General features: G+C 52.2%; 1 protein-coding gene across 1 annotated transcript; it reads right to left on the reverse strand.

Moving 5' to 3' along the window:
* LOC137380428 (uncharacterized) lies at positions 1-25,367 on the reverse strand. The gene is made up of 7 exons (XM_068052359.1): positions 25,263-25,367; positions 15,406-15,591; positions 14,043-14,140; positions 12,259-12,344; positions 10,600-10,827; positions 8,382-8,473; positions 1-407 (listed from the first exon to the last, which is right to left on the reverse strand). Exons 2-7 carry the CDS (start codon positions 15,543-15,545, stop codon positions 224-226), a joined length of 828 nt encoding a protein of 275 aa, XP_067908460.1. The 5' UTR covers positions 15,546-15,591; positions 25,263-25,367; the 3' UTR covers positions 1-223.
* Between the last annotated feature and the right edge of the window lie 203 nt (positions 25,368-25,570).

Below are 25,570 nucleotides of genomic sequence, written 5' to 3' on the forward strand. Positions count from 1 at the left end.
TTGAAGCCTAAACTAACCGGCAAAATTTAATGGAACTGTGGGCACAACTGGGAACATGGAATCTCGACACCATTACCATCAGCAATATTCACACTCCTTCCAAGATTCATGGTGCTGACACTCAGTCACTGTTAAAACTGTACTTTGGACATAAGTTCTGATCACTGACAATCTCCAGTAAGGTAAAAGCAGGCATTGCTGTTGGTTACCAGAAGACCTGATGCTAATTCTTTTTAAGTGGATGGATTTTAATTGAGGCTTTGTGTATCTCAGCCCTTCTTCTATGGCTAGAGTGCGAGGGGAATTGTGTCGTCTTGTCTGGTGTGGGCTCCGAACATTTCTCTCCTGTAATGTGTCTGCAGCAGACTGAAGGTGGAACAGCAGTAAAATCACCATCCGTTAGAAAACTACAGAACAGAAAATTGACAATAGTCAGGAAACAATCAGCAAATACTGTTCCATCAAACACTCCCAGGACAGGTACAGCACGGGGTTAGATACAGAGTAAAGCTCCCTCGATACTGTCCCCATCAAACACTCCCAGGGCAAGTACAGCACGGGGGTTAGATACAGAGTAAAGCTCCCTCTATACTGTCCCCATCAAACACTATCTCCTCGTCGGTCTGCTCCTGGGCCTGGCCAAGGTGGCAATTCACAGGTCCAGGTTGCGGGCCGTCGGGGGGTCCGTCCTCCCCGATTGCCTGCCCCTCTTCCACGGTTACGTTCGCGCCCGGGTGTCCCTGGAGAAGGAGCATGCGGTGTCCGCCGGTACGCTTGAGGCCTTCCGTGACCGGTGGGCACCGCAGGGACTGGAGTGCATCGTTGATGCCGAGAATGGCATTTTAATTTGAGTTTTTTGTTTATTTATCTAGTTTTAATAAAGTTATTTTAAAACTGTAAATATGTATATAAAGGGGGCCTGAGGAATAAAGGCCCCCTCGACGTGAAAAATATAAAAGGGGCCTGGGGTATAAAGGCCACCTTATACAAAAAAAAAGGGGTTAGATACAGAGGAAAGCTCCCTCGACACTGTCCCCATCAAAGACTCCCAGGACAGGTACAGCACGGGGATTGGCTGCTCTTCAGTCCCACGCTCCTGATCTTTGGGCACCCGGTGCGGAGGGGCTCGGGCCGGGAGGAGGATCTCCTCGTCGGTCTGCTCCTGGGCCTGGCCAAGGTGGCAATTCACAGGTCCAGGTTGCGGGCCGTCGGGGGGTCCGTCCTCCCCGATTGCCTGCCCCTCTTCCGCGGTTACGTTCGCGCCCGGGTGTCCCTGGAAAAGGAGCATGCGGTGTCCGCCGGTACGCTTGAGGCCTTCCGCGACCGGTGGGCACCGCAGGGACTGGAGTGCATTGTCGACGCCGAGAATGGCATTTTAATTTGAGTTTTTTTTTTGTTTATTTATCTGTTTTAATAAAGTTATTTTAAAACTGTAAATATGTACATAAAGGGGGCCTGAGGGATAAAGGCCCCCTCGATGTGAAAAAAATAAAAGGGGCCTGGGGTATAAAGGTCACCTTGTGAAAACAAAAAAAAAAAACGGGGATTGGCTGCTCTCTGATTTGGGAGCCTGAGTGCATCAACGAGGTGCAGCTGACTGTTGCTGTGTGCACAGGTTGGAGGCTGCAGGCTGCTGCAAGAGGGAGAGACTGAGACTGAAAGAAGGGTTTTTCCACATTTTTAACAAAGGAAGGAAGGCAGAGAACTGGAAGAACTGGAAGAACTGGAAGCTCTTTTGTGAGTTTGTTTTGTACTGAAAGTCTTTTTCATTGATTGTTGGGGGTGGGGAAAGAAGAGACCTGAAGACCTTGGGTGGGGCTGTATTGTTCAATAGGGAGCTCCTGTGTTTAACATCTTTGGATAGGGAGCTCCCTCCCCACCCCAACTACTAAGCCTGGGACAGCTGGAGCTGCCCAGGTGAAGAGACTTATTATCTGAACATCAAAGGAGGCGTGTGCCTGGGCAGCTTACAGCTGACCCAGGTGAAGACATCACCCCACCCTCCCAACTGGAAGACCAGCTACAAGACTTGTGCAATACTAACAAAGACTGATTCCTCTTGGCCTTCCTCTCCCTCAGCCTCTTCCCCTGTGCTACATCCTTTAAGTGTTACATTTTTGATTTATTGTATTTGCTCTTTTCTTTTTTTTTCTCTCAGCAAAGTGCCTGTAACTCTTCCACCCCATGACTTCTCAGTCCTCTCCGGTGGCGGGGCCCTCCTATGCTGCAGCAGCTGCGACAGCTGCTCCTGTGGCCCCGTCACCATTTAAAATCTTAACATCAAAGCATGGGGTGAAGAGTTCCACCCATCCTAATATGACTATTGAGGCTTGTGTTAAGGCAATGGCCGTGGTTCTCGGCCCCTCGGCCATTGTTGCAGCCTCAAAGATGTATGGGAAGGCTGTGTTCTTCCTGAGGACCGAGCGGGCTGTGTCCCTCGCCCTAAGTACGGGGCTCACAGTGGGTGGGATTTTCCTGCCAGTGGACCCTCTGGGGGCCACTGCACATCGGGTAACCTTGTCGAACGTCCCACCCTTCATTCGTGATGAGCTCCTCCTCCCCCACCTACACCATCTGGGGGAGGTGAGGTCAGGGATCACCCCAGTCCCGCTCGGTCTTCGGGAGCACAGCCTCTGACATGTCTACTCCTTCCGCCGCCAGCTATTCATGCAGCTGGCGCGGGAGGAGGTCTTGGAGGGCCACTTCAGTATAGAGTTTCAGGGGACGGCCTACCGCGTCTTCTGGACCTCGGATGGAGCGCGGTGCCACGTCTGCAAGGGGGTGGGGCATGTTCGTAAGAATTGCCCCAACCTCCCGGCCGCCAGCTCCACCTCGGCGGCCCAGAGTGGTTCCACAGCACCTCCTCCCACTCCCCCAACACATCCAATAAACACCGCTCAGTCGGTTCCGGAGGCTGTGGTTTTCACAGCCTCCGGCGGGGAGGGGAGCGTCCGTCCGAGCGGAAGGAAGACGCGGGGAAAAAAGAAACATCATGAGGCGCGTCCCCTGGACACTTTGACTCAACCCGAGCCTGAGCTCAGCCCAAAGCCCATTCCCATGGAATCCACCTGTCCCAGGGCTGGGCTCAGGCCCAGGGTGACTAAAAAGGGAAATAAGGGTGCGGAGGCCTCTGATGACATGGAGGTCTCTGAGTCTCCGCGCCCAAGTGCGAAAAAGAGGAGAAGGCACCCCTCCACAGAAATAACACAGGGCCCTGAGGTGCAGGGCCCATCTGTTGGAGGGGAGCTGCCTCCTGTTTCTGGTCCTCAGGTTCCCCCTACCGCCACCACCAAGGCTGCAAAGTCTGGGCAGGAGCTCCCTATTCCTCAGGATGGAGGGGAGGGGATGGCCCCGGTACATGAGGCCCCTCCTGAAGGAGTAAGTGGGGCCCTGCTTGTGGTGGGGGAGCCTGGGGAAGCCGCCCATTCTGCCACTGCCACTGGGTCGGGTGTCCTGAATGAAGGGGAGGGCGAGGCCCCAGAGGGTTGGGCCTCCCAGCCGGAGTCCACCACCAACCAGGAGACACCCGACCCAGTTATAACCGAGAATGCTGCCCCACCTGCTGGGCCTGTGGGTGCTGGCGGAGCGGGAGATAGCCTCCTCCCTCCGCCTCCAGTCTCGGCTCCGGCTGGTTTCCCGGAGTCGGGAACTTCTGTCTCCCCTGGACCACTCATTGCCCTGGGGACGGAGGTGGATGGGGGTCCTGAACCGCTGGTGCCTACAGGCTCCAGTTTCACAATAGAACCCAGAGAGGACTCCTCCGCCATCGATCCTGGGGGTGGGATCGTGATGGAGGCAGGACCAGCTGGCGCGGCCGGGACGTCCGCCCCACAGTGTGTGGTAGATGTGTCGGCCGCTGGCGGTGACGACCCGGAGGAGGATGGGGATTCGGTGCGGGGCACGGAGGATGATCTTGATTCCATCGCCAGTGAGGTGGTGGAGTCCCTCGTGCCTCCCACCGAATCTCCTCTCATCCCCACGGCGGAACTCCGGGATTTCCTCGCGGCTTGCAGGGGTTGCCGCAATAAAGTTCAGCTGGCCCTCGACCGTTGGTCGAATCTGGCGCTGATCATACAGTCCGTCCGTGCCGCCCTTAAGATAGCGGGCAAGCGCGCGGACGTGAAACTGGTTGAGAGGCGCCGTTTTAATGTGTTCCTCAATGGGTTGCTGGGGGAGTGGAGGGCCAGGTGCACTTCCACTCCCTCCTCACAGTGAGCTGTTGGTGACGGGTTTTAAGTACCTTTGACATGAAGATAACCATAGCCAGCCTCAACATCAACGGCAGCAGAGGGGCTCACCGCAGATTTCACAATCTCTCAGTCCTTAGGGAAGGGAGATACGCGGTGAGCTTTCTGCAGGAAACCCACACCGTTCCGGGAGACGAAGCCACCTGGATCCTGGAGTGGCAGGGTGGGGTCTACATGAGTCACCTCACCCCTATTTCTAGTGGGGTGGCTATCTTGTTGGCCCTGACTTTTCAGCCGGAGATCTTGGGGGTCAAGGAGCTAGTGCCGGGCCGCTTGCTCCACCTCGCCGTTCGCCTGGGTAGCGTGCCGCTCCACTTTGTGAACGTGTACGCGCCCAGGCCCGGCGCGTTGCAAGCGCGCTTCTTTGAAGAAGTGTCCGCTCTCTTGAGCTCCATCGATAGCGGCGAGTGCATCATCCTCGGGGGGGATTTTAACTGCACCCTTGAGGTGGGGGATCGCTCCGGTCCCCAGCGCGGCCAAGCGTCGGTGGAGAAGTTGAGGGGACTCATCAGCTCCCTTAACTTGGTGGACGTCTGGCGGAATCTCCATCCCGACTCCAGCGCCTTCACGTGGAGGTCTGGAGGAGGGGGGTCGCGAATCGACCGCCTCTACATTTCGCAGGCGTACGTCTCCCGCGTTTCGGCGGCCTCCATGCGGCTGGTGCCGTGCTCGGACCACCGCCTGGTGTGGGCGGAGTTCACTCCGCTCCGCATGCGGGCGGGGTCCGCGTACTGGCACTTTAACAACCGGCTGCTGGAGGACGTGCGATTTCGGGACTCGTTCTGTCGATTCTGGGCCGACTGGAGAAGGAAGCAGGGGGGCTTCCCCTCCTTGAGGCTATGGTGGGATGTGGGCAAGACTCACATCCGCGTCTTCTGTCAGGAGTACGCGAAGGGGTCGACCAAGAGGCGGGAAGCCGAGGTCGGGCGCCTTGAGAGGGAGGTGCTCGACTTGGAATCCCGCCTCGGTCATGCCGTCGCGGACCCGGCCCTGTGGCAGGCGTACAAAGAGAAGAAGGGCGCGCTGAGGAACCTGCAGCTCATAGGGTCCCGAGGCGCGTGCGTGAGGTCGCGGATCCAGATCCTGGAAGATTTGGACCGCGCCTCACCCTTCTTCTACTCGCTGGAAAAATGGCGGGGGGTCCGTAAGCAGCTCGTCGAGCTGCTGGCCCACGACGGATCCTCCATCACGGATTCGGAGGGAATGGGCCTCCTGGTCCGGACTTATTACAGTGCGTTGTTCTCTCCGGATCCGTCCAGCGAGGATGCGCGCAGAGTTTTGTGGGAGGACCTGCCGCAGGTCAGCCCGGAGGGCGCCGAAGGATTGGAGGCTCCGCTCACGTTGGCGGAGCTGACTGGCGCCCTCCACCAGCTCTCGAGGGGCAAATCCCCAGGGCTGGATGGGTTGACTGTGGAGTTCCTCAGGGCGTTCTGGGACGTCCTGGGGGACGATTACGCGCGGGTCCTGGGGGAAAGCCTGGCGACCGGGGAGATGCCCCTCTCGTGGCGCAGGGCGGTCATCGTCCTGCTGCCGAAGAGGGGCGATCTCCGCCTGCTTAAAAACTGGCGTCCGGTCTCCCTCCTCAGCACGGATTATAAGATCTTTGCCCGGGCTATGTCTACCCGCCTGGGCTTCGTGCTGGCCCACATGATCCACCCCGACCAGTCCTACACGGTCCCGGGCCGGTCCATCCAGGACAACATCCACCTGGTCCGGGACCTGATCCATCTTTCCCAGAGGACTGGTCAGTCGGTCGCCTTTCTCTCCCTCGATCAGGAGAAGGCGTTCGACAGGGTGGATCACGATTACCTTTTCGGGACTCTGCGCGCTTTCGGACTCGGGCCGCATTTCGTGGCCCGGGTCCGACTTTTATACGCCGCCGCAGAGTGTCTAGTCAAAGTTAACGGGTCCTTGACGGCGCCCCTTCGATTTGGGAGAGGAGTGCGTCAGGGGTGCCCCATGTCCGGCCAATTGTATACCATCTGCGTGGAGCCCTTCCTGTGCCTGCTTCGCAGGAGGTTGACGGGATTGGCTCTGCGCGAGCCGGCCATGCGGGTCGTCCTCTCGGCTTACGCCGACGACGTGCTCCTCGCAATCACAGATCCCGTTGACTTGCGGAGGATGCGCGACTGCCAGCAGACCTTTTCTGCCGTGTCCTCCGCGAGGATCAATTGGGAGAAATGTTCCGGACTCCTGGTTGGTCAGTGGCGGGTGGACTCCCTGCCGGAGGAGATGACACCTTTCGCGTGGAGCACCACGCACCTCCTCTATCTGGGAGTCCACCTTAGCCCCGCTGAGGAAGCCTGGCCGGCAAACTGGCAGGAGTTGGAGGCGAAAGTCACCGCTCGGCTGGGGCGCTGGACAGGACTGCTCCGAGTGCTTTCCTACAGGGGCCGAGCGTTGGTCATAAACCAACTGGTGGCCTCCATGCTGTGGTACCGGTTGGTCACTTTGGCCCCGCCCCCTGTATTTGCCACCAAGATCCAGAAGAAACTCGTCGATTTCTTCTGGGGCAAGAGGAAACACTGGGTCTCTGCCGCGGTCCTGAGTCTCCCGATCGAGGAGGGCGGTCAGTCGCTGGTGTGCGTCCGCACCCAGGCTGCGACTCTCCGCCTTCGGACCCTGCAGAGATACCTGTACGTCGAGCGTCCTCCCAGATGGTGTGCGCTGGCGACGTATTTTTTCCGCCAGTGTCACTGCCTTCAAGACGACACGCAGCTCCCGGTGGAGTCCGTTAGCCGCGCCTCTCTGAGGGAGTTGCCTGTCTTTTACCGGGATCTTTTCCGAGTCTGGAACATGGTCGCCTCCAGTCAGGGCGCTCCCCCGCCGGCGGAGGGGAGCGCCTCGGCTGTCCGGGCGGCCGACTCCGGGGACGGTCCGGCGGGCGGAGGAGTAGCCGAAACCCCCGGGACGCCCCTCACTGCGGGTGGCGAGGGGGCTCGGGAGTGCGGAGCGATCCCGGCCGAGCTGACCCCCGCTCGGCCGGAACTGCTCATCGGACCCAGGCCCCGAAACCCTCCTCGGGAGCCGGTCCCGCACAACCCGAGCCGCCTCTCGGAAATGCCCTCCGTGCCATTCCAATCGGCGCGGAGGGGTTTCCTGTACGGGCTGCTCCTGCACACCCTCCACTTCCTCGCCCTCGTCAGCCGGCCGGACACGCCCTGGCGGTCCGCGTTGCCATCTGGCGGCGAGGGGAAACCCCGATGGAGGTCTCTCTACGCGGGAGTCTTCCCCCTTTAAATCGGGGACCTGGGGTGGAGGGTGCTGCACAGAGCAGTCCCGTGCAATAGGCTTTTAAGTAGGTTCACGGACTCCCAGGCCAGCTGTACTTTCTGCGGCCTGGACGAGTCCGTGTTCCACATTTATACGGAGTGTGCGAGGTTGCAGCCCCTATTTGAGTATCTGAAGGGGCTGCTCCTCAAATTCTGTCTGCACTTCAGTCCCACGCTCCTGATCTTTGGGCACCCGGTGCGGAGGGGCTTGGGCCGGGAGGAGGATCTCCTCGTCGGTCTGCTCCTGGGCCTGGCCAAGGTGGCAATTCACAGGTCCAGGTTGCGGGCCGTCGGGGGGTCCGTCCTCCCCGATTGCCTGCCCCTCTTCCACGGTTACGTTCGCGCCCGGGTGTCCCTGGAGAAGGAGCATGCGGTGTCCGCCGGTACGCTTGAGGCCTTCCGTGACCGGTGGGCACCGCAGGGACTGGAGTGCATCGTTGATGCCGAGAATGGCATTTTAATTTGAGTTTTGTTTATTTATCTGGTTTTAATAAAGTTATTTTAAAATTATGTGTCTAAAGGGGGCCTGAGGAATAAAGGCCCCCTCGACATAGATTATATAAAAGGGGCCTGGGGTATAAAGGTCACCTAGAAAAAAAAACAGGGTTAGATACAGAGTAAAGAGAAAAAAAAAACGGGGTTAGAAAAAAAAATGAATGGTATTTTAATTTGAGTTTTTTGTTTATTAAAAAAAAAACAGGGGTTAGATACAGAGTAAAGCTCCCTCTACACTGTCCCATCAAACACTCCCAGGACATGTACAGCAAAAACTGGGAAGCCTGTTGAAAATTATTTGATTGCAGTTGGGAGATTTTCTGGGGTCAGGGGTAATTCTAATCTTTCCCCTTTTCTCTTTCCATACCGGTAGGTTTTGCCTCTTCTTTTGATCCATTGTGGAGCCGATGTCAATAACTGTAGTGTCAACTTGTCACATTTGGGGTCTCGATTGAATTCCTGGTGGAGGGAGAGGGAGGAAATATCAGTGAGTTAAGGGATTGTCTCATGACATTCAACCAAACGAAAGTCTACAGCACATCATGCAGGTGCTGGGTGCAAAGATCTCCTGTCACTTGACATTTGTCTGTGTAAACAAGACACCAAGATATTTCCTTCCCTCCAAATGTAATGTTTCAGGTGGATCGAAAAGATCCCATGCCCACATTATTGAAGAAGAGCAGGAGAGGTCACCAGAGACTGTGAACTTTACCATTTAATTACAAGCTCTTTCATAGTTGAGATTTTATTAATTCAATTTCATAAATTGCTGCAGTGGGATTTGACCCCCAGGGTCAACTGCGGTCACACCACACCACACAAAGGCTGTTCAATCAAGGGGACATGTGTCTCTTAAAAGAAAGACTTGCATTTTTATAGCACCATACCTCACTTCATTATGTCCCAAAGTGCTTTGCAGCCAATGAAGAACTTTTTTGACGTGTAGTCACTGTTGCAATGTAGGAAATGCAGGAGTCAAGTTTCACACAGCAAGATCCCACAAATGTGATAATGATTTTTTAGTGATGTAGGTTGAGGAATATATATTGGCCTGAACACCAGGCAGAACCCCCCTGCTCTACTTTTAAACAGTGGCCTTGGGATCTTTTATAACAATGTGAAAGTGCGGGCAGGACCTCAGTTTTATGTCTCATCCATAAGGCGGCACATCTGACAGTGCAGCACTCACTCAGTACTGACCCTCTGACAGTGCGGCGCTCCCTCAGTACTGACCCTCTGACAGTGCAGCACTCCTTCAGTACTGACCCTCTGACAGTGCAGCACTCCCTCAGTACTGACCCTCTGACAGTGCAGCACTCCCTCAGTACTGACCCTCTGACAGTGCGGCGCTCCCTCAGTACTGACCTTCTGACAGTGCAGCGCTCCCTCAGTACTGACCCTCTGACAGTGCGGCGCTCCCTCAGTACTGACTCTCTGACAGTGCAGCACTCCCTCAGTACTGACCCTCTGACAGTGCGGCGCTCCCTCAGTACTGACCTTCTGACAGTGCGGCGCTCCCTCAGTACTGACCCTCTGACAGTGCGGCGCTCCCTCAGTACTGACCCTCTGACAGTGCGGCGCTCCCTCAGTACTGACCTTCTGACAGTGCGGCGCTCCCTCAGTACTGACCCTCTGACAGTGCGGCACTCCCTCAGTACTGATCCTCTGACAGTGCGGCACTCCCTCAGTACTGACCCTCTGCCAGTGCGGCGCTCCCTCAGTACTGACCCTCTGACAGTGCAGCACTCCCTCAGTACTGACCCTCTGACAGTGCGGCACTCCCTCAGTACTGATCCTCTGCCAGTGCGGCACTCCCTCAGTACTGACCCTCCGATGGTGCAGCGCTCCCTCAGTACTGACCCTCTGACAGTGCGGCGCTCCCTCAGTACTGACCCTCTGACAGTGCGGCGCTCCCTCAGTACTGACCCTCTGACAGTGCGGCGCTCCCTCAGTACTGACCCTCTGACAGTGCGGCGCTCCCTCAGTACTGACCCTCCGATGGTGCAGCGCTCCCTCAGTACTGACCCTCCGACGGTGCAGCACTCCCTCAGTACTGACCCTCTGCCAGTGCGGCACTCATTCAGTACTGACCCTCCGATGGTGCAGCGCTCCCTCAGTACTGACCCTCCGACCGTGCAGCGCTCCCTCAGTACTGACCCTCCGATGGTGCAGCGCTCCCTCAGTACTGACCCTCTGCCAGTGCGGCACTCCCTCAGTACTGACCCTCCGATGGTGCAGCACTCCCTCAGTACTGACCCTCTGCCAGTGCAGCGCTCCCTCAGTACTGACCCTCTAACGGTGCAGCACTCCCTCAGTACTGACCCTCTGACAGTGCAGCACTCCCTCAGTACTGACCCTCTGACAGTGCGACACTCCCTCAGTACTGCACTGGGAGTGTCTGCCTGAATTATCTGCTCAATTCTCTGGAGTGGGGCTTGAATTTATGATCTTTTGACTTACAGGTGAGAGAGGATGCAACCTCCTGAGGTTAGGCTGACACTTTCACACAAATCTAACTTAGTCTTTTTTAAAGAAGGTGATGTTAATTGAACCCCCACCCTCACCCTGGAAGCCCCTCACTTTACCTCATTCTTCCTGCTGCGGTGCTGGGTCAGAATGCTCATGTGTCCTGGTGCCAGGAATCTCCTCGGCCCTTCTTGGCCTGCGTTGTCGTTTAAGTCGTGCAATGGGTTGGCACTGAGTATCGCAATGGCGTGTCCTTGCTGCAGCTCTGCTGCCCTCCGCAATCCGTTAACCCTGGGGTGCGAGTGTTTAATAACCCCAGCTCCCGTTCCCTTGTCCAGGCCATCATCCTGACATGAGAGCAATGAAACACAACTGGAGTCTTCATTAAAGCCAAAACACTCTTCAATTAATCTGTGCCAGAGCGCAACCTCTTCCAACATTCTGGGTTCCTGGTGAGGACAAAATGGCTGATTTCCACCTGGGATGATGGGAATTAAAAGCTGCGTTTTCATCCCATTTTCAAAAAAAATAAATTCTTGAGATGTGACATCGCTGGCAAGACCAACGTTTATTGCTCATCGCCGGTTTCCCTGAGAAGGTGGTGGTGGACATCCTTCTTGTGGCACTGGTTGTGGTTTTTGATACAACTTCATGCCATTTCTAAGGGCAGTTAAGCACCTGTCATGTTGGTGTGGGACAGGGGTCGGCCCAGACCAGGTGAGGACGGCAGGTTTCCGTATGAAGGGACATTCATGAACCAGCTGGGTTTTTCTGATAATCCGACAGCTTAGGGTCACTTTTAAATTCAACACCTTCTCATTCCCAGATTGTTTTGAACTGAATCTCAATCTGCACGGATGGGATTTGAACTCGCGTTCTCCGGATTATGAAGTTAGGAACATAACCCTTGCTGTGTACACGGTGGTGTGGATTGGGGGCCCAGGATGGATCAGCAATGCTGAGGGGTGTCAAAGAGTTTGTGGCTTTACCCTGGGAGTTCCAACCTTTTCAACCTTCGATCTCTTGACCTCAGCAGAACTCCAGCCGGCTGAGTGTGTGTTACTGAGAGGAGGCAAACTCATACCAGGGGGGAGTTATAATCGATCACAGAGCTCATACAAACAGCAATGTGAGAATGACTAGATCATCCGTTTTAATGATGTTAGTTGAGGGATAAATATTGACCCAAGGAGATCTCCCCTGCTCCTCCTCAAAGAGAGACCTGGGGTCTTTTACATCCACCTGAGAGGGCAGACAGGGCCTCGGTTTAATGTCTCATACTGAGAGACAGCTGCTCTGACAGTGCAGCACTCCCTCTGTACTGCACTGGGCGTGTCGGCCTGGATTATGAGCTCAAGTCTCTGGAATGGGGCTTGAACCCACAAACCTTCTGACTTCAAGGTGAGAGAGAGAGAGAGCGAACACGCTACCTACTGAGCTGCAGCTGGTACCAGTAGCTTTCTGATAACTACCCTCTGTCAGACGTCGTGGGTGTGGATGGTGGGTGAGGCAGGATCAGACGACTGTGATTCCCACCTCGTTCAATAGCTTTCTGAGAGTGTCTCGGCTCTCACATGAAGGATAGCCACTTGGCTGAAGTACTGGAACTGAAGCTGTACAGGAGACGGGTGGTCACGGAGCTGTACCCCAACAATAGTCAGTATCGTCAGGAGAGGGGGTAAGTGGGAATAGCTGGGGAGATTCCATGATGGATGATTTGGAGAAGGGGGCGATTGATGGGCTGAATGGCCTTCCTCGTTCCTGTATTGTTCTTTTACCTGCAGTTGTTGTGAGTAGGCCGGACACCATTGGCTTCTGGAATCTTCTCTAATGGTTCGCCACAGTTCCGCAGCAGTCATGTGCCCTGAAGAGGTAAATGGATGAGACAAGAGGTGACAGTGCCGAGAGGCCTGACTCATCGAGAGTTGAACAGCTTCGAATAAATTAAACATCACAAGATACAGGACCAGCCGTTGTATGTCAAACCATGACTTAGCCTAAACTCTCTGCTCTGTGTGCTGTCAACACCTCCAACAGGAATGGTTCAAATATATTAACACAAACCTGATTTAGAACCAAGTTAGCTGATCTCAACTTAGGCACACGAGAAACATAGAATGATACCACACAGAATGAGCCCATTCGGCCCATCGTGCCTGTGCTGGCTCTTGGAAAGAACTATCCAATCAATCCCACTCCCCTTCTCGATTCCCGTAGCCCTTAAAATCTATTTCTTTCAAGTGGCCATTCAACTTCCTTTTGAACTCACTGATCACCTCCACTTCCACCACCCCCATGGGCAGTGAGTTCCAGGTCATTATCACTCACTGTGTAAAAGGGAGAAAAACAGACTTACATTTCTATAGCACCTTTCACAACCTCAGGATTGTGCTTTGGAAGTGTAATCACTGTTGTAATGTAGGAAACACAGCATTGCACATGTGCGCAGCAAGATCCCAGAAACAGCAATGTGATAATGAGCAGATAACCTGTTTTGGTTGAGGGATAAATATTGATCCCAGGCCAGGGGGAGAACGCACCCGCCCTGCTCTTCTTCATTATCATTCTATCATGTGAGTGCCAGGATGATAGAAGGCGATCCTTGGTGTTTTATCGTCTCGCTATCCCGACACTCCTCTGTGAATGTTGCAGGATTGGGCTGTCCCTGTTTCCAGTTACTGTCTATCCGTGAAGAATGGGAAGGCAGGTTGGGTACCAGAGCACCACAGCTGTACATGGAACCCTATCCATAAGGAATCTTTGCAATGAGCTGGGGCAAATGAACCCATTCTTTACACAGAGGGTCGTGAGTGCCTGGAACTTGCTGCTGGGGGAGGTGGTGGAAGCAGGTACGATAGTGACGTTTAAGAGGCATCTTGATAAATACATGAATAGGATGGGAATAGAGGGATACGGACCCCGGAAGTGCAGAAGGTTTTAGTTTAGGCAGGCATCAAGATCGGCGCAGGCTTGGAAGGCTGAATGGGCTGTTCCTGTGCTGTACTTTGTTCTTTGTTCTTTATTGTCATTGGGGAACAGGGAGAGTGTTAGAGGATTTTCAGTAAGGACGTTGCAAGTCTATTTTAAAGTTAATCACAAGCTCTCCGGTCTGTATCTTTACAATTTGTAACAACAGGTTACGGCGTGGACTATAATAAACAGAGTCCCCGTTACAGGAGTCTAGAATGTTCTGAAACAGATGTTATCATATAGCACCTTCCAAACCTGCGACCTCTACCACCGAGAAGGACAAGGGCAGCAAATACATGGGAACACCATCACCTACACGTCCCCCTCCAAGCTACACACCATCCTGACTTGGAACTATATCGCCGTTCCTTCACTGTCGCTGGGTCAAAATCCTGGAACTCCCTTCCTAACAGCACTGTGGGTATACCTACCCCACATGGACTGCAGTGGTTCAAGAAGGCAGCTCACCACCACCTTCTCAAGGGCAATTAGGGATGGGCAATAAATGCTGGCCTGGCCAGCGACTCCCACATCCCATGAATGAATTTTACTCATTGGAAGGGTCAGTACTTGCAGAATGCCCCCCACTCACCTCCCATGCTCTCCAGCAGCTGCTGACCCCGTGGGTTAGTCAGTGAGTTTACGTGTTGTGGTTGAAGAAAGGATTTGGCTACATGGGGGCTGAAAAGCCTTTGGAAAAACAAAAAGAAAGTTAGACGCTAACAGAATCCATTCTCCGGAACTGAGAGGTTATATCCTTCAGGAAAATCTGGGGCTCTTTTCTCTAGAAAAGAGAAGACTGAGGGGTGATCTGATAGAGGTCTTTATGATGATGAAAGGGTTAAAGAAGATGTCTCCTCTTGCAGGGAGACCAGAACTGTAAATATAAGATCTCATAGAGCACATATAAGAACGCATTGCAAAATAATTCTTTGTATGAGGAGAGAGATGAGCCAGACAGAGAGCACGGCCTGGGTTCTCCTCCCATTGGTGGGTGCATGATCGGTTGCTCTGAACAACTGCCACCCTGAACCCACCAGCGCGAAACTGAAACCTTCTCAGAATGCTCGTTAGCTTCGAGGGGTGGGACTGAATTACAGGAAGCCGCCCTTTTGATTGACTTACTGCTCGTTGGGAGGGAGGGAAAATTGTCTGTGCTGCTGCATTAAAAGGGCTGCAGCACTCCTCAGCAGGATGGCAGGAGGAGAAGCCGCCCTGGGACGAGAGGGGAGGGGGTGGTGGGCGAGGAGGGGGAGGTGGGGAGGGTATAAGTAGCTAAACCACCCAAACCCCTAGATTCTCTGTTACATCAATAGAGATGCTGCTGATGGAAGCAAGGTCCAGGAGGAACCATCTGATGGGCACTGAGTGCTCGAGCCCCTGGACGGGAAGTTCAGAGCGTTGAGAGGGAGGTCGCGACGTCCAGTTCAATTCCAGCAGTACAGCAGTGTAGGGGAGGAAGGGGTCCCTGAACTCTGGCTTTTGCCAATCAATGCCTAATTTCTGTGGATTTAGGTAGCTGGGGTCTATTCCTAGAGGCACCCCATATTAGGCAAATATACAGCAGCCCAGAAAAGAATGAAGAATGAACTTACTATAGCACTTTTCACATCCTCAGTTCATCCCAGAGTGTTTTACAGCTGATGAACCCCTATTTAAAGTGTCGTCACTGTTGTAGTGTAGGAACTGCGGCAGCCAATTTGTGCACAGCAAGATCCCACAAACAGCAATGTGCCAATGACCAGATAATCTGCTTTGGGTGATGTTGATTGAGGGAAAAATATTGGCCCCAGGATACTGGGGAGACTCCCCTGCTTTTCTTTGAAATAGTGGCTGTGGGATCTTTTCTGTCCACCTGAGAGGGCAGACAGGGGCTGCCGTAATCAAAACACTATCAAAGCCATCTAATAATGAATGAGCCAATGTTTCTGTGTCACTGACTCCCCGGGACTTGCCTGTAGAGCTGCTTCTTGTACTCGGGTTCATTGTCGAACTCTTGTTGCCTGTCAGGATCCTCTGTCGAGGCCCAGCTCTGTGACCCTGCATCTGGGGGGGATTCACTGCCCCTCTGCCACACCTTGTTGTTGTTCTTCATTCAGGCCAGTTCTGGAAGGTTCTAGAGAGCTGGAAAGTCTGTCCACCTAACAATAACAACAGCTTGTATTTATAAAGCGCCTTTAATGTAGTAAAGTGTCCCAAGATGCTTCACAGGAGCAATTATCAAACAATATTTGTCACCAAGCCACGTAAGGAGATATTGGGGACAGGCGAATAAAAGCTCGGTCAAAGAGGTCGGTTTTAAGCAGCGTTTTAAAGGAGGAGGGAGAGGAGGAGAGGTTTAGGGAGGGAATTCCAGAGCTTGGGGCCCAGGCAGCTGAAGTCACGGCCGCCAATGGTGGAGCAATTAAAATTGGGGATGTTCAAGAGGCCAGAATTAGCGGAATGCAGAGATCTCAGAGGGTTGTAGGGGCTGGAAGAGGTTACAGAGATAGGGAGGGTTGTAGGGGCTGGAAGAGGTTACAGAGATAGGGAGGGTTGTAGGGGCTGGAAGAGGTTACAGAGATAGGGAGGGTTGTAGGGGCTGGAAGAGGTTACAGAGATAGGGAGGGTTGTAGGGCTGGAGGAGGTTACAGAGATAGGGAGAGTTGTAGGGCTGGAAGAGGTTACAGAGATAGGGAGGGTTGTAGGGGCTGGAAGAGGTTACAGAGATAGGGAGGGTTGTAGGGCTGGAGGAGGTTACAGAGATAGGGAGGGTTGTAGGGGCTGGAAGAGGTTACAGAGATAGGGAGGGTTGTAGGGCTGGAGGAGGTTACAGAGATAGGGAGGGTTGTAGGGCTGGAGGAGGTTACAGAGATAGGGAGGGTTGTAGGGCTGGAGGAGGTTACAGAGATAGGGAGGGTTGTAGGGCTGGAGGAGGTTACAGAGATAGGGAGGGTTGTAGGGGCTGGAAGAGGTTACAGAGATAGGGAGGGTTGTAGGGGCTGGAAGAGGTTACAGAGATAGGGAGGGTTGTAGGGGCTGGAAGAGATTACAGAGATAGGGAGGGTTGTAGGGGCTGGAGGAGATTACAGAGATAGGGAGGGTTGTAGAGCTGGAAGAGGTTACAGAGATAGGGAGGGTTGTAGGGCTGGAGGAGATTACAGATTTAGGGAGGGTTGTAGGGCTGGAAGAGGTTACAGAGATAGGGAGGGGGGTGCGATCATGGAGGGATTTGAAAACATTGTATATTGTGCCGTTAACATAGTAAAAACATCGCAAGGCTCGACACAGGAGATATCTCTGGCGATTTGTAAATACAATTTACCCACAATTGTCCAACGTTAGCTCAGTCTTGGCATCCATTAGTGTGCAACTCACAGATATAGGAGCAGGAGGCCATTCAGCCCTTCGATCCTGTTACATTAGAACAGGAGGAGGCCATTCAGCCCCTCGATCCTGTTACATTACAACAGGAGGAGGCCATTCAGCCCCTCGATCCTGTTATATTACAACAGGAGGAGGCCATTCAGCCCCTTGATCCTGTTACATTACAACAGGAGGAGGCCATTCAGCCTCACGGTCCTTACATTACAACAGGAAGAGGCCGTTCAGCCCCACGATCCTTACATTACAACAGGAGGAGGCCATTCAGCCCCTCAATCCTGTTACATTACAACAGGAGGAGGCCATTCAGCCCCACGATCCTGTTACATTAGAACAGGAGGAGGCCATTCAGCCCCTTGATCTTGTTACATTACCAGGAGGAGGCCATTCAGCCTCACGATCCTTACATTACAACAGGAGGAGGCCGTTCAGCCCCTCAATCCTGTTACATTACAACAGGAGGAGGCCATTCAGACCCTCAATCCTGTTACATTACAACAGGAGGAGGCCATTCAGCCCCATGATCCTTACATTACAACAGGAGGAGGCCATTCAGCCCCTTGATCCTGTTACATTACAACAGGAGGAGGCCATTCAGCCTCACGGTCCTTACATTACAACAGGAAGAGGCCGTTCAGCCCCACGATCCTTACATTACAACAGGAGGAGGCCATTCAGCCCCTCAATCCTGTTACATTACAACAGGAGGAGGCCATTCAGCCCCACGATCCTGTTACATTAGAACAGGAGGAGGCCATTCAGCCCCTTGATCTTGTTACATTACCAGGAGAAGGCCATTCAGCCTCACGATCCTTACATTACAACAGGAGGAGGCCGTTCAGCCCCTCAATCCTGTTACATTACAACAGGAGGAGGCCATTCAGACCCTCAATCCTGTTACATTACAACAGGAGGAGGCCATTCAGCCCCATGATCCTTACATTACAACAGGAGGAGGCCATTCAGCCCCATGATCCTTACATTACAACAGGAGGAGGCCATTCAGCCTCACGATCCTTACATTACAACAGGAGGAGGCCATTCAGCCCCTCAATCCTGTTACATTACAACAGGAGGAGGCCATTCAGCCCCTCGATCCTGTTACATTACAACAGGAGGAGGCCATTCAGCCCCTCAATCCTGTTACATTAGAACAGGTGGAGGCCATTCAGCCCCTCGATCCTGACATTACAACAGGAGGAGGCCATTCAGCCCCTCGATCCTTTTACATTACAACAGGAGGAGGCCATTCAGCCCCTCAATCCTGTTACATTACAACAGGAGGAGGCCATTCAGCCCCACGATCCTGTTACATTACAACAGGAGGAGGCCATTCAGCCCCTCAATCCTGTTACATTACAACAGGAAGAGGCCGTTCAGCCCCACGATCCTTACATTACAACAGGAGGAGGCCATTCAGCCTCACGATCCTTACATTACAACAGGAGGAGGCCGTTCAGCCCCTCAATCCTGTTACATTACAACAGGAGGAGGCCATTCAGCCCCTCAATCCTGTTACATTACAACAGGAGGAGGCCATTCAGCCCCTTGATCCTGTTACATTACAACAGGAGGAGGCCATTCAGCCCCTCAATCCTGTTACATTACAACAGGAGGAGGCCATTCAGCCCCACGATCCTGTTACATTACAACAGGAGGAGGCCGTTCAGCCCCTCAATCCTGTTACATTACAACAGGAGGAGGCCATTCATCCCCTCAATCCTGTTACATTACAACAGGAGGAGGCCATTCAGCCTCACGATCCTTACATTACAACAGGAGGAGGCCATTCAGCCTCACGATCCTTACATTACAACAGGAGGTGGCCATTCAGCCCCTCAATCCTGTTACATTACAACAGGAGGAGGCCGTTCAGCCCCACGATCCTTACATTACAACAGGAGGAGGCCGTTCAGCCCCTTGATCCTGTTACATTACAACAGGAGGAGGCCATTCAGCCCCTCAATCCTGTTACATTACAACAGGAGGAGGCCGTTCAGCCCCTCAATCCTGTTACATTACAACAGGAGGAGGCCATTCAGCCCCATGATCCTTACATTACAACAGGAGGAGGCCATTCAGCCCCACGATCCTTACATTACAACAGGAGGAGGCCATTCAGCCCCTCAATCCTGTTACATTACAACAGGAGGTGGCCATTCAGCCCCTCAATCCTGTGACATTACAACAGGAGGAGGCCCTTCAGCCCCTCAATCCTGTTACATTACAACAGGAGGAGGCCATTCAGCCCCTTGATCCTGTTACATTACAACAGGAGGAGGTCGTTCAGCCCCACGATCCTTACATTACAACAGGAGGAGGCCGTTCAGCCCCTTGATCCTGTTACATTACAACAGGAGGAGGCCGTTCAGCCCCTCAATCCTGTTACATTACAACAGGAGGAGGCCATTCAGCCCCTCAATCCTGTTACATTACAACAGGAGGAGGCCGTTCAGCCCCTCAATCCTGTTACATTACAACAGGAGGAGGCCATTCAGCCCCTCAATCCTGTTACATTACAACAGGAGGAGGCCATTCAGCCCCTTGATCCTGTTACATAAGAACAGGAGGAGGCCGTGCAGCCCCTCGATCCTGTTACATAAGAACAGGAGGAGGCCATTCAGCCCCTCGGGGGCTCCCAACTCAACTGCATTTCCCTGTTTTTGCTCCATATCTGTCAATATCCTTACCCAACAAAAAATCTATCAATCTCAGTTTTGAAATTTTCGAACACAACAGCTTTTTGGGGGAGCGAGTTCCAGATTCCCACTCCCCTTTGTGTGAGGGAACTGCTTTGTGACATCGCCCCTGAATGGCCTGGCTCTAATTGTAAGGTTCTGCCCCCTTGTTCTGGACTCCCCCCACCAGAGGAAATAGTTTCTCTCTATCGACCCTGTTGAATCCTTTTAACATTTTAAACACCTTGATTCGATCAGCCCTCAATCTTCTAAACTAAAGGCAATACAAGTCTAGTCGATGCAACTGGTCCTTCTCATTTAACCCTTTAAGCCCCAGTATCATTCTGTCTCAGTAATATTCCGGCTCTCACAATTGCTTTCTCCTGGGATTTTCGAGGGTGTGTTGTGTCACAGCACTCGCTGGGATCACTCAGTAGAACAATGAACAGCAGGTTTTGTGTTGCTTTTAAAGCCTGCTCATCTCAGAATCTTGCATAGAATGTAGAGCACAGAACTGGTCTTCATGCTCGACATGAGGTTTTTCCCACTCAACTTCATCTCCCTCTATTAACATATCCTTCGAGTCCTTTCTCCCTCCTGTGCTTATCTAGCTTCCCCTTAAATGCATCTGCAGTATCCATGAGAATGTATGAACAGGAGGAGGCCATTCAGCCCCTCGATCCTGTTACATTACAACAGGAGGAGGCCATTCAGCCCCGTGAGCCTGTTCCACCATTTAACGAGATGAAGGCTGATCTGTGACGTTAGTCTATAATTACCACCTTTGCCACATATCCCTTAACACATTTGGATAACAAAGATGATCTATCTCAGATTTTAAATTAACAATTGACCCAGTGTCAATTGTCGTTTGAGGAAGAGAGTTCTAAACTTCGACCACCCTTTGGGCTGAATTTTACAGTCACCCCGTCAAAATCAGTGACGGGCGAAAACAACGGCAGCCCACCCATGTGGGCCACACGTCATGGAGCCTCCGCGATCCTAAGTGCGGCGGCTCATTTAAATAGCCAGGGCAGTCCCCCCTCCCCACCGCTGACGTGGAGTGGGTGGGCTGTCCATCCCCGGCAATGGCATCAGTTGCCTGTGCGCAGGAGCTGACGCCATTTTAAAGGGCTTTGAGCCCTGCCGTTCAATTTAAAGTGTTAAAGGTACCGTTAATAATAAAACTAAATACACTAATTTTGCCCCTCTCCCCCCCACCCCCAATAACCATAAAATTAATTACTTGCCTTCTTCCCCCCTCTCCCCCCCCCCCCCTCAAACACCTACCTTGTCCACCTGGCCTTTTCCTCCACTCCCAGCCCCCAAAGTGCATCAACTTTCATGCAAAACACTTCCCCCCCATCCCCACCAGCGTGGTGCCTTGTTTCCCCAGATGGGGATCCGAAGGCATGGGAGTGCCGGCCAACGGCCAGAAGATCGCACCAGAATGGAAGGCAGGAACATAAGTATAATTAATGCATTAATTTTAATTTATTTGCATATGTAAATGGGGGTCCTGTTGCCATGTGGCTGGGGCATGGGGCTGCCACGAGGCCTTGCAGCCACTGGCAATATTGGGCTGGGCCCTCCCGGCATCGGGGTGCGTGACGGCCCTCTCCCGGAGGCATTTTCTAGCCACCCCCCGCCATCCACTGCCACAACCCCTGACATCAGGGGGGGGGGTCTGTAAAATTCTGCCCTTTGTGTGTAGAAGTGTTTCCTAATTTCACTCCTGAAGGGTCTGGCTCTACTCTTTAGACTCTGCCCCCAAGTCCCAGTCTCCCCAACCAATGGAAATAGTTTCTCTCCATCTACCCTATCAGTTCCCCTCAATATCTTGAAAACTTTGATCAAATCACCCTGTAACCTTCTGCAATCCAGGGAAAGCAGCACTAATCACGCCTTGTAATCCAACCCTTGGAGACCAGGTATCATTCTGGTCAATCTCTGCTGAACTCCCTCTGAGGGCAACATATTTTTCACCTCAACCACTCCCTGTGGAAGTGATTCCACCTTCCCACCATTCTCTGGGTAAAGAAGTTTCTCCCGAATCCCCTATTGGGTTTATTAGTGACGGTCTCATATTTATGACCCCAATTGCGGTCTCCCCCACAAATGGAAACATCTTCTCTATGTCTACCCTATCAAACCCTTACATAATGTTAAAGACCTCTATCAGTTCACCCCTCAGCCTTTTTTTTAGTGAAAAGACCTCAACCTGTTCAATCTTTCCTGATGGTTATAATCTCTCAGTTCTAGTGTCTGTGTTCACCTCACACCGACTGCAGCTTAATTATCTGCAGAAAGAGCTCGTTGATGGTTCCTAAGTTTGTGCTTGTGAAGGACTGGGAGAGTTTGAACGCCTGATCATTAATGGAGCCTTGCAAGGAACTCAAGAGAAGCCAAGGCAGAGTCTCGCGTTCAGATTCACTCTACCATTACCATCAAGCTGAGAAATTAACCCTGGTTCAATGAAGAGTGCAGGAGGGCATGCCAGGAGCAGCACCAGGCATACCTCAATGAGATGTCAGCCTGGTGAAGCTACAGCCCAGGACTACTTGCGTGCCAAACTGCGTAAGCAGCATGCGATAGACAGAGCTAAGCGATCCCATAACTAACGGATCAGATCTAAGCTCTGTAGTCCTGCCACATCCAGCCGTGAATGGTGGTGGACAATTAAACAACTAACTGGAAGAGGTGGCTCCACAAATATCCCCATCCTCAATGATGGGAGAGCCCAGCACATCAGTGCGAAAGATAAGGCTGAAGCATTTGCAACAATCTTCAGCCAGAAGTGCCGAATCAATGATCCATCTTGGCCTCCTCCTGAAGTCCCCAGCATCACAGATGCCAGTCCTACTCAGGCCCCCTCCCCCAACTCTTTTTCCGGTACATTGATGACTGTATCGGTGCCGTTTCCTGCTCCCGCCCCGAACTCGAAAACTTTATCAACTTTGCTTCCAATTTCCACCCTTCTCTCACCTTTACATGGTCCATCTCTGACACTTCCCTTCCCTTCCTCGACTTCTCTGTCTCCAACTCTGGGGATAGGTTGTCTACCAATATCCATTATAAGCCCACTGACTCCCACAGCTACCTCGACTACACTTCTTCACACCCTACCTCCTGTAAGGACTCCATTCCATTCTCCCAGTTTCTCCGTCTCCGACGCATCTGCTCTGATGATGCTACCTTCCATGACGGTGCTTCTGATATGACCTCCTTTTTCCTCAACCGAGGATTTCCCCCCACTGTGGTTGACAGGGCCCTCAACCGTGTCCGACCCATTCCCCGCACCTCTACCCTCACCCCTTCCCCTCCCTCCCAGAACCGTGACAGGGTTCCCCTTGTCCTCACTTTTCATCCCACCAGCCTCCATATCCAAAGGATCATCCTCCGCCATTTTCGCCACCTCCAGCGTGATGCCACTACCAGTCGCATCTTCCCCTCCCTTCCCCTGTCAGCATTCCGAAGGGATCATTCCCTCCGCGACACCCTGGTCCACTCCTCCATTACCCCCACCACCTCGTCCCCGTCCCAGGGCACCTTCCCTTGCAATCGCAGGAGGTGTAATACCTGCCCATTTACCTCCTCTCTCCTCACTATCCCAGGCCCCAAACACTCCTTTCAGGTGAAGCAGCGCTTTACTTGTACTTCTTTCAATGTAGTATACTGTATTCGCTGCTCACAGTGTGGTCTCCTCTACATTGGGGAGACCAAGCGCAGACTGGGTGACCGCTTTGCGGAACATCTCCGCTCAGTCCGCAAGCAGGACCCTGAGCTTCCGGTTGCTTGCCATTTCAACACTCCCCCCTGCTCTCATGCTCACATCTCTGTCCTGGGATTGCTGCAGTGTTCCAGTGAACATCAACACAAGCTCGAGGAACAGCATCTCATCTACCGATTAGGCACACTACAGCCTGCCGGACTGAACATTGAGTTCAATAATTTCAGAGCATGACAGCCCCCCACTTTACTTTCATTTTTAGTCATTTTTAGTTATTTTTTCTTCCTTTTATTTTTTTGCATTCCTTTTTACATTTTTTGCATTTATTTCATTTCATCTTAGTTTGTTCAGTTTGCTTACCCACTGTTTTTTTCAGGTTGTTTTTCTTCAGGTTTGCACTTGCTGATGTTCTATATTCAGTATATTCACACCTAATCTGTACTAATGCTTTGTCTTTCAAAACACCATTAACATATTGTTTGCCTTTGCTCTGTGACCTTTTGGTCAGCTATGTGGCCTGGTCCAATCTGCACCTTCTCCTTTGTTATCTCTTGCCCAACCCCCACCTCACTTGTTTATAATCTGTGACTTTTCTAATATTTGTCAGTTCCGAAGAAGGGTCACTGACCCGAAACGTTAACTCTGCTTCTCTTTCCACAGATGCTGCCAGACCTGCTGAGTGAATCCAGCATTTCTTGTTTTTGTTTCAGATTTCCAGCATCCGCAGTATTTTGCTTTTATCACAGATGCCATACTTCAGCCAATCCGATTCACCTGGACAAGCTGGAAATGGGCAGAGGATACAAATGAGGAAGACGGGTCAGAGGATCAGCTGCAACCTTCAATAAACCCCGATATCTAAGACAGTGTCCTGGTCAACATTCCACCAAAAACCGATTAACTGGTCATTTATCTCATTGCTGATTGAGAATCTTGCTTTGCTGACAAACCTGCCTCCAAAACAACAGTGCTGCACTCCAAAGTCAAAAACTCCAAATTACAGCCCACCTCCCCTCCCTGACCTGTCCTTTCCTCTGACTCTGGCCTGCTATACGCCCCCACTCCCTTCACTCTACCACTGGCGGATGTGCCTTCAGACACCATGGCCTCCAGCTCTGGAATTCCCTCCTAATCTCACCTCTAAGCCAGAAGCTCATGGGTTTGAGTTCCATTCCAGAGATTTGAGCACAAAATCCAGGCTGACACTCCCAGTGCCGTACTGAGCGAGCGCTGCACTGTTGGAGGTGCTGTGTTTTGGACAAGAGGCCTTGTGGGCCCTCTCAGGTAAAAGATCTCATGGCACTATCTCAAAGAAGAGCAGGGAAATTCTCCCTGGTGTCCTGGGCAATATTTCACGCTCAATCAACATCACTAAAAACAAATGATCCTATCAATATCACGTTGCTGTTTGTGGGATCTTGCTGTGTGCAAATTGGCTGCTGCATTTCCTGCATTACAGCAAGTGACTACACTTCAGTAAGTACTTCATTGGCTGTGAAGCGCTTTGGGACATCCTGAGATCGTGAAAGGTGCTATAGAAATGCAAGTCTTCCTTTCTTGAGTCCTCTCTACCTCTCTTTAAGTCCTTTCTTGAGTCCTCTCTACCTCTCTTTAATAAGATGCTCCTTAAAACAAATCACACACATTCGAATACCTCCTTCTTTGCCTCAGCCTCCATGTTTATCTTTGTGCCTCAGTGAAACTCCTTGGTACCTTTCTCTTTAACCTAAATCCAAGCTGTCGCTGTTTCCAGAGATGGCTGATAAAGCCATATTGAAATGCAAGTCTCTCCTCGTTTCTTTTAACTCCCCCATTCAGGCACCTGCTCTATATTTCCAGCATTTTCTATTTTGTATTTGAGATTTCCAACATTCGCTCTGCTTCTTTCATGTTGCCCCTCCCGACTCTCGGTCCAAGAATGGCCCTTCCCGTTCGAGCAAATCTCACAACCAAGTTTAACTCTTAAAACCACAAGGCCATTTAGTCAACAGAAATAAACTCTTTGCCTGCTTTGATGAAGGAAATCTAATCAATAATCTACCTTCTTGGCAGAGCCCCGTGCCGACCCTGTTGGATTTTCCTCTCTTCGTGGGTGTCTGAAACTCTTTGTTGTGTGTTTGGAACCCACCTCCCCCCTGCACCAACACTGGCCCTTCTCCTCCCCCACAGTTGTCATGACAATCATACTTTTCTCCCACTTGGATTCTGAGTAATGATTAATTAAATAGAGGAAGTGCTAGAAATCCTTTCGTCCAATATTAATGTCTGAGATTCAACACCAAGACTAATCAACAACAACTTGCATTTATATAGCGCCTTTAATGTAGTAAAACATCCCATGTTACTTCA

Source organism: Heterodontus francisci, chromosome 19 (genome assembly GCF_036365525.1).
Source record: "Heterodontus francisci isolate sHetFra1 chromosome 19, sHetFra1.hap1, whole genome shotgun sequence".
Classification (NCBI taxonomy): Eukaryota; Metazoa; Chordata; class Chondrichthyes; order Heterodontiformes; family Heterodontidae; genus Heterodontus; species Heterodontus francisci.